The sequence below is a fragment of the Armigeres subalbatus genome, chromosome 3 (genome assembly GCF_024139115.2).
Source record: "Armigeres subalbatus isolate Guangzhou_Male chromosome 3, GZ_Asu_2, whole genome shotgun sequence".
NCBI classification, from domain to species: Eukaryota; Metazoa; Arthropoda; class Insecta; order Diptera; family Culicidae; genus Armigeres; species Armigeres subalbatus.
The window spans coordinates 366,999,868-367,009,321 of NC_085141.1; the positions used below are offsets into that span (position 1 = coordinate 366,999,868).

General features: G+C 38.7%; 3 protein-coding genes across 4 annotated transcripts; 2 read left to right on the plus strand and 1 right to left on the minus strand.

The window, feature by feature from the left end:
- Positions 1-1,896: 1,896 nt before the first annotated feature.
- Positions 1,897-3,402, plus strand: LOC134222876 (uncharacterized). Its single transcript, XM_062702019.1, has 4 exons — positions 1,897-1,985; positions 2,278-2,606; positions 2,669-2,943; positions 3,029-3,402. The coding sequence occupies exons 1-4, from the start codon at positions 1,983-1,985 to the stop codon at positions 3,400-3,402; spliced, it is 981 nt and encodes a 326-aa protein (XP_062558003.1). The 5' UTR covers positions 1,897-1,982.
- An 894-nt stretch (positions 3,403-4,296) lies between these two features.
- LOC134223502 (uncharacterized) lies at positions 4,297-6,333 on the minus strand. Of its 2 annotated transcripts, none has more exons than XM_062702666.1 (3): positions 6,148-6,333; positions 5,566-6,025; positions 4,297-5,507 (listed from the first exon to the last, which is right to left on the minus strand). In XM_062702666.1, exons 2-3 carry the CDS (start codon positions 5,849-5,851, stop codon positions 4,951-4,953), a joined length of 843 nt encoding a protein of 280 aa, XP_062558650.1. In that variant the 5' UTR covers positions 5,852-6,025; positions 6,148-6,333; the 3' UTR covers positions 4,297-4,950. The 2 variants fall into 2 exon arrangements, with proteins under 2 accessions (XP_062558650.1, XP_062558651.1); XM_062702667.1 differs by having other exon boundaries at positions 5,566-5,910; positions 6,148-6,172.
- Positions 6,334-7,047: 714 nt separating this feature from the next.
- LOC134226354 (probable elongation factor 1-beta) lies at positions 7,048-8,101 on the plus strand. The gene is made up of 2 exons (XM_062707087.1): positions 7,048-7,235; positions 7,441-8,101. Exons 1-2 carry the CDS (start codon positions 7,156-7,158, stop codon positions 8,033-8,035), a joined length of 675 nt encoding a protein of 224 aa, XP_062563071.1. The 5' UTR covers positions 7,048-7,155; the 3' UTR covers positions 8,036-8,101.
- Positions 8,102-9,454: the final 1,353 nt, after the last annotated feature.

Here is a 9,454-nt window from a genome sequence, read left to right on the forward strand (position 1 = left end):
GTGTTGTCAAAATGAGATTGTGAGTTGCAATGTCGACGTCGATGGCGTTGCGGTTCGGTGTGTTTGTTTACACATGTTTTGTATGAAATTTTGTTCGAGCCTCCATGTCTGTTCTCTGTGGCTCTTTGTCCTAAGAAACTTCATCGGTGTTTACATTCAACCCAAGAAACATTACCGCACGATGCAAAAACTTCAAAGAATAATCCCAAATCTTCCTCAATATATCATTAACCGCATCTGCTGCCACTGAATTGTCTTCATAATGATCGAAAGATTTTTGATTTTGAATTTCTTCACGATCACAGTTGCAGTAAATTTGAACTTAACGTTATATTGTTCCTGGTACGCAGTGGTGGAAATCTGCGAACCTTACTCACAAAACGAGAAGTAGGCACTGCAAAAGACTCACGAACATTTGTTTTGCCTTTTTCTTGCCTACCTACTACTCGCAGAGAAAACAAAAAAACAAACCCCGAAAAATGTTCGTGAAGCTTCGCGAGTCATTCGGGTTGATTTGCCATTTGCCATTTACCAACAGCGGCACGAATAATCAATTTATTCGACCAACAATATCACACACGAACGACCGAAGCGCCAATTTGAGCACCAACCATCAAAAAATATATGGGGGTTTGTGCAACTTCACTACAAATGCTCAAACATGTTCGGCTAACCTTGACTCCACCCCCGACAACTCAAACCAAAATCAAACCGTTTTAATTTTTTCCAACCGAGCCGCCAACTGTCAAATGGTTGTTCGAACAACTTCACACACGTTCAAACAAAGCAGCAACCGAAGCGTTTTCTTGGGGGCGGAGTCAATGTTCGTCAAACTGCTTGACTGGTGTGTACGTTGCATAAGTCATAAAACAACATCGGAGCATGTTTCTCACTGATGTTCGTGCAAGAACACAACTGTTTATTGAATAGAGGTAATAAACTATAGAGGAAGATTGTCGCTGTCGTCACTGGCGAAACATCTTTTGCTGGCGAGGATAGGGCACTAAATGTCAACAAAGGAAAAATCAGAACGTTTTGACAGATAGGTACCCAACATGTTTGGGGACGATAACAATGGGAACCGCAGCGACAATAGTCCTCTATAGTTTATTACCTCTATTGTTTATTGTTATTGTGTTTATGTCAAGTAAAATTTATTCATCGTATTCGAAGTAACCACAAATACTCGCGACCGTGATTTTTACTCCCGAACAAAATACTGCCCTGCTTTTTGGTTTTGCTCTGCCCGTACTCGTGAACAAAGCAAGCTCCAGAAAAATGCAGGCAGTAGGTTCGCGCGAGTGTGGCATTTTTGGTAGGCCCAATTACACTCTTTTCTTACTCGTGAAGCGAGTATTTCCACCACTGCTGGTACGGTGAACTTGACTGAGGAGACTGCAGCGGATCGTTCATTCTCATCTATTGTCTCCGAAGTACTCGTCGATAGCAAATCCTTCCGCACGCGATGGCATATGAGCCAAAAAGTCAAACCAGTTTGCCAGTGGAGATATACACTCAGGAAAATCGACACATACTTTATGGCAAAAATCCATGTATTTTGAAATATGCATATCATGCGTCGGCACATACTTAATTGCATACAAATTCACACATGGATACTATGACCCACATGGATAGTATGTGTGAACACTCATCCAATGCATGTGGGCGCATGATATATTCCAAAAAATATTGTCGAAAATATGGAATCCATTTCGCTACCCCCATTGCAAAAATCCATGTGTGAACTCATGAATATAATGCGGAGTTTTTTGTGAGTGTATCAGCTTCCACACTGATATTCTTCCCTCCCCCTTCATACGGGAGCTTGGCAGAAGGAAGGTCGTGTGATATGTGCCATTCGCGAGGTCGAAGCAAAATTTGACAGCTTGTGTGAGTGACGCGAATATAAACATTGAAACGGAAAATTTTATACTTTTCAAATTGCATAGTTTTAAGTGATTTTCAGTTTAATTTCGGTCATGGTAAGTACAAATTGAACAAATAAGTTTAAAATTTTGAATGAGTCTGAAATTAGCTTGTTCATGGATAATTATGATGATTTTTTTCCAAATAAAAAAAGGCATTTTTTTTTCTGGTCGAAAAGTAAACAACTTTTAGTTCTAAAAATGTTTAATGAAAATTCAAATTTTTGTTAGTTGTTTCAATTGGAAACAGTTCAATATTTCGTATTCTGTATGTGATAGTTTTTTTTCTGGGCGCTATATCCGTTTTACCGTGCTTGCAAATGATTTTTCAACCCTACTTTTACTACAGGATTCACTAGCAGAAACAGTTGAAACATGCTGTGTTACGGTCGATTTGACTAACGTTTTTGATTATGCTGCTGGTGGAAGCCGTTTAGTCGTCGAGGGTGAACGAGTTTATAAAGCTGGACACTTGCTTATAGTTGGAGTTGAAGAGATCCACCAGGACGGCGTCAGAATTTTCTCTACATGTCTGCAATCTTCTTCACCAAGTTCAGAGCCACATACCATCAGAATAAGGACGAGGTGCTCTTTTCCAGAATGGTCATTTCAATGTTCCTGCAAGGCTGGAATGGGGAAGTGCAAACACGTCATGGCAGTTCTGTATTATTTGCTCAAGTACGTATACACTACAATCTTCATACGAAATTTGTTTAATTTCAACGCAAACTTTGTTATAGGACCCCAACGGTTGCACTGCTAACTGTGACCGACGTGAAGCAAAAATGGGGGAAAATTGCAGCGAAAACAGCCTCGGATATGTATAAGACAACACGTATAAGAGACCTATGCTATTGTAGGAGATGGTTTGGTGGTGATTCTTCGGAAAAATATTTGGACAACAGTGTACTTAACGATTCTGTTTTTGAAGATTCAAACTTAAACGCCAAACAACATCAGAGTGTAATGACCAACGAAACGGAAGCGGCAAGGATATTATGTTTTTTGACCGAAGGTAATTTTTTAAATTCGATTTTGCATAAACCTCGTACATATTTCATAGTTATCACTTTAACTAATAGTAAATTCTTATTTTACAGCTTTTCCCGAAAGTTCTCTCTATTATGAGATACTTGGGAGAACATCAGTTCATAGTACGATGGAAAACGAAAACCAACAACAGAAGGAGATAGTTGACGATTTTTTGTTGCAAGAAATATGCGACCGAAAACTATCATCAATGTCTTTGTGCTCACTTATATCCCACTTATATCCCAGAATATTCGGAGCATCTGTTAAGCCGGCAATTTTTCGAACAAGACGAAAGTTCTTCACCAAGCGGTTTATAGAACCACTTGAGCTTGGTAGAACAAATCCCAATTCGGTGGTGCATTTCATTCGAAAAGCTGAGCCGTGTTGGGGAGAAGCTGTTAGTCAAACAATGACGATCACTTCCAATAGCGATACGCCATAATGACATAGCAAGAAAAAAAAGGGGAATATATTACAATAGATCAAAAAAATGGTCGCAGTAATAAAATATACCCGACAAGGAAAAAAAAAAAAATATCCCATGATGGTGATTTATCCTCGGTAGTTATCAAATCATATTTGAGTGAACTTTTTAAAACGGATGATGGACTGAATTACAAATATTTTACTGGACCACTCGAAGCACATTTGTGTACATACTATGAGCTTAAAGTTTGCGTTTCTTCCCGAGAGAGCATAGAAATATGTATACAAACTCTTCAGCAGAATTCCGATGATTGGAAAGAAGAACGAAGCATGCGGATAACCGCGTCTAACGCCTACCATTTGTATACTTTCTATGCAACAGATTCTTGTAAGCCAAAAAATTGGAAGCGAAAAGTAACCAAACTTATTCTACCAGGAGAATTTTCAAATACTGCAATTGAACACGGCCGAAGGTGCGAGAGAAATGCAATGATGACTTATGAGAATGATACCGTCGCGAAAGTTCATCAATGCGGTTTGTAAATATCATCAAATATACCGTGGATTGGATGCTCCCCAGACGGTGTAGTCTTTGACGAAAAAAAGATTGTGGACATGAAGTGTCCGTTGGCAGGTAAAACTACAGTTATTTTATAACTACAGTTGTAAAAAGTTTACCACACTTGATGAAAAAGTGTACACTGCTCCGTAGAAGTCATAAGGATTTTGAGCAACTGCAAATGAATATGTACATTCTTAACTGCATTACAGCAGATCTTGTGATCTTTTCGGAAGCTGATAATAAGTGTCAAATCATCACAGTGAATTTTGACGAGGAATATGTGATTCGTTTGTTGGACAACTTAAAAGAGGTTTATTTTAATGTGTATATGAAACATCTGTACCTGCTTAAAAACTAAATTGACAGTTTGAATAAAATTATTTTAGAATCTCTTGTATGCGAGTATCGGATTTGACAAATTGACTACTGCACAGGCAATGATCATTAGATCGTCTAACACGGGTAGAAATCGAGTATCCACTTTACAATTAAAGAAAGAAAAGATTCTTATTCTTTGTATGGCGCGTTCAACGTGCACTCTTGCGGCCGCTATTGAAATATTTTGTGTGGCTTCCAATCTGCTTAATTGTTTTTGGGGAGCATTCAGAAAAGGCGGTCTAACTAGCTTGACTCCTCGTGTTTTACATTCCTCCCCAATCATAAAACCTTTATCAGTCATAACTGCTTGTCCAGGCTTAACGCGATCAAGTACTTTTTCTTCCAAAACAATTTGTTTGTCGGAGATTTTGCCCCCATACGCAGAACTTATAAAAGAGATGCTTCCGGCGGGCGTTACTCCTACCAGGTACTTGGCTGTTTCACGTGATTTGTAATGTGAATATGTGTTGATTCTGCAATGCAGACATTTTGGTTTCATGATGGGGATTTCAGTACAGTCTAATACTACGATAACATCTTCAAAATCAGGCCTAAAGTAATGGGGAATATTTTTCTTTACCAGTTCTTCTGTAGGCCAGTATATAGCACACTTTAGGGCAGCGGTTAGAAACGGTAGAATTCTTTGGAAACAATTAGAAACTGTATGCTTATGTAGCCGAAAAAGTACGGAGATACACCGGAAGGAAATATTAGTTTTAACTTGATAAAAACAATCAAGACTTCTTCTTCCAATGTAACAGACGAATGGGGCCTACTACGGTATTGTTCCAAAAGTGTCACTGATTTCACAATAGCCTTCAGCATTGCCGATGATTTTAGTCCTGTCCACGCCAATAAATCGTCATCGTTCCCAAAAATGACCGCAGAAGTACGTTTCCTTTTGAGGTTATCCAATTCGATTGTGTTAACTTGAACTGCACAGTCGATCGGGGGAGGATGGTAAATTTCCATCGGTTGCTCATTGTTTCCTCCATCGGTGTCAACATCTGGGATCATATTTGCCTTTTCTAATACGAGCTTGTTTTCAGATCGGTTAGCAGCACGCATAGCCCTCCCTTCCTTCAGCTTCTTTTTGGTTGACGAAACAGGAGCTTCTGGTAAATTGGTATCGGGAACAGCTGATCGCTTTAAGATTAATCGATCAGTCATACGATCCGAGGCTGGGAATACGAAAAATAAGCTGATATAATGTTTACAGTTATGATGTTGTGAACTTACCTGGAGTAATGAAATTTCCGATACTGAAATGGAGGCTGCATATACGGGATGTCTTCAGTGGCTCTATATTCAGCCGGAGTCGCTGAGTCCAGATCCGGTATCGTATTTTATCGCTTTGTGGTGGAAAACTGTGGAACGATATTCCTCGCTTATATCGTTGTTTACAACTGGGAACAAAACATATCATTCGAGATGCTGATTTTTCCTCAGACTTGACACCATTATCTTCACTGCTATTCGCGAAGTCGAAGCAAATTCTGCTCTTCCCTCCTATGGGAAATCCCATTGCTATCTGTCAGAGTTTGAGTGAAACATGGCCGCCATCCCCTCCTCTCTGTTGCTCTACTGTAAAAACCCATAAAGAACTGTCATTGTTTGTGTGAAGAATTTTGCTTCGACTTCGCGAATGTTCACTGCGATGCATTTTCGAGCAATTTTTGTGGTCCATTTTTTCGAACTTCTGGCGAAAAACATAAAAAGATTTTTTGTGTTGCCGACAAATGAGTATTGATACTGCGTGTGTTGTATTCTCAAACGATTCAATATTCATTTTTTCAATAACAAATTTAGGATTTCAATTACCTTTTGTGAGCACTATTCTGAAACACACTGAGTTTCACTCGTTTTTCTACCCTGATTAAGCAAATAATTTCTCCGGAGAATTGTGAAAATGACTCTTGAAATTATTCTTATTCTCATACATACATTTTAAAATAAATAGAAACAGTCTAAAACCTACAAATAATGCACTTTTATAATGATACAAAAACATTCGTTTTGTTTACATCTTCTTCACTCAAACTCGAAACAATCGTAGATGGCAGCACCGTACCTTCGACTTCGCGAATCACAAATATTGCCCTCCGCTCGCTTTCAAATCGACTTCTATAAAAACATTCTTCATGCCTGCCGTATCCTAACGGAACTATCAATTCTATGCTTTCGCCTCTAATTCTATCATGAACATGTACGTCCAAGTTTGGAAGATGATATTAGCATTTCCATATCATTGTAAATCGTTTAACTTCACGTAGAATAACACACACGAAATCATTAATTTAGTGTTATTATTGACACACTAATCTTTGGAAAATAATAAATCAAACAAACGAAATTAAATAAATACGATTCAGTTCGAATAATATGTTGTATTGGTGTTGTATTGACAACGCACATCGACATATCTTTAATAACATGTAAATATAATTATCAAAATTGTGATTTTGTTGTAACGTACAATGTTAAGGAAATTTTACTTAATCGCAGGAAAAATAAATAAATTTTGGGTTCTCACGCTATTACTTCTGATTTGAATGAAAAGTACTTTAGAACCGTGAATCTTGCCGTGAATACTGGCATCACTTTGACTGTTTAATAGACGAACGCATAGATGGCGCGCAAGATAGTTGAATGATTTATTGCGGTGGGTGAAAAATAGGTTGCTGATGTTGACGGTGTGTTGGTCGGTCAAAAACTGTCAAATAATTTGCAGCTTCGTTTCTCTTCGTGATTTTGCTAGCGCTGACTGAACATCGTGCTTTAGCTCGGATCGGTATTTTCCTGTAAAATATTCACGTAAAACTCCCTGAAATGGCTTTCGGAGACGTCAAGACCCCCAAGGGACTGCAGGAGCTGAACAACTTCCTGGCCGATCACAGCTACGTCGAGGGGTAAGTCGAAAATTTGTTTCGTAAAGGGGAACAGAATTTGAGGTTAGGTTCATTGACACGTAAACGATGGATTTCATCGGAATTCGCAGAAAAGATTAGAAGAATTATGTTTGTTTACCGCTCCGGTTCTTCATTCCATATTCTTCCTATAAAGTGCAAAATAACCTATCTTACATTTGGATTCTATTTTTCATTGCATTCACAGCTACGTCCCATCGAAGGCCGACTTGTCGGTGTTCGATGCCCTGGGCAAAGCACCGGCCGGAGATAATGTCCATGTTCAGCGCTGGTACCGTCACATCGCTTCCTTCAGCAGCCAGGAACGTGCTGCCTGGGGAGGACAGGCTTTGCCACAGCTGGCCGGCGGTAAACCTACCGTTGCTGCCCCTGCCAAACCGGCTGCCGATGATGATGACGATGATGTCGATCTGTTCGGATCGGAAGATGAGGAAGAGAGCGCGGAAGCCGCCAAGCTGAAGGAGGAGCGTCTGGCCGCCTACAACGCCAAGAAATCGAAGAAACCCGCCCTGATTGCCAAGAGTTCCATCATTCTGGATGTCAAGCCGTGGGATGATGAGACCGATATGAAGGAAATGGAGACCAGTGTTCGCAGCATCGAGATGGACGGACTGCTTTGGGGTGCTGCCAAGCTGGTCCCGGTCGGTTACGGTATCAAAAAACTGCAGATCTGCTGTGTTATCGAGGATGACAAGGTTTCTGTTGACGAGCTGCAGGAGAAGATTCAGGACTTCGAGGACTTTGTCCAGTCGGTTGACATTGCTGCTTTCAATAAGATCTAAGCGGTTCTTCGTTTTTATATCATTCTGAAATTTGAGTCTGATCCAATAAAGTTTCTTTCAATACAATCATGCTTGTTACGTGCTATTCTTTATATTTAATAATCTGAACTTTTTCTTTTAAAATTTTCAAAATAGAAAGGTTTTGTAAGAATTGTTTTCCGAAAAATTTCAAAGCACAATAGTCTACCGGGAATACCTGCTGATAGACTACCGGTAGGAATATTGTGCGTATTCTACGTATTGCATGAGGTGAAGCGTGTTGAATGAAAAAAGTGTTGATACTTTCCGTTGGAATTACCGTGAAGTACCCTAATTTCACCCACTTAAAAACTGACAAAGTTAAAACGTTCATTAAAAAACATGTAATGGCCATTTGGAAACATTTGCTACTGCATCACGTAGTAGAAGGATTCTAGGTTCTCAAAAAAATGTTACTTGCAAATTTTGCCGCTATTTAAAAAAAAATTGGGGTATGAATCTGAGACCGTTGTATGCTCTTTATTTCGCGCAAGAAAAAATGGTACTTCCTAATTTCGCGCAAAAGTGTTCCTAACTTCGCTCATGTTTGGAATTGAACATCGTTATTGGTTTGATGAAATATAATCAATTGACCAATAGAAGCATGCATCCATTGTTCAAAATATACAGATAACGGTATTAGACAGCCGTCAGTGACCCATTCTTTAGTCGAAATGGTACACTCAGAACAAAATGCATTTTATATATATGTGCCCCGCACTTATATTTTGACCAGTGTACTTTGCATTTGCAAAATATGTGCGGCGCTAATGGAAATATTCCGATTCAATCATCATAAGTTTTATGTGCAAATGTATTGGATTTTCTATTAGAGCTGCACTTATTATTCATGATTAAACTAATTCGCTTATATTCATTAGATTTGAACACATTTTATATTAATCATAAATACTGGTTGTAGTTTATTATTGTGATAAATATGAAATAATCAACGTATGCGTTTGTAAAACATGATTTATTATAGCCGTACTATTGCGATGAGGTCGTGTTATTTTGAGAAATATCGATAAAACGATGAAACTGTGTTGTTCGAGGTTTGAAATTACTGCAGACGATTTATTTTTTGATGATATCCACCGCTACGTCACTTTCCATTTCATCAGGAAATAAATTTAGTTCTTATTAAGAACTACACATTTGATTTAATGCTGCTACTATACACTCTTTTTTTCAGCTCTTTTATTATCCCCTGCATGGCTGATGATCGACATTACCGCTTGAGTCAGAACGGATGTTCTATTCGAAGGTTTGGTCCAATTTCTAAAAGAAAATAATTACCGATTTTTAATTTTGTAGAACTGTAATCATGAGCTTTCTACTTACCGCACAACTGCTTTAGCTACAATCGATTCTTAAATGAATCGCGAACAATACAAGTTG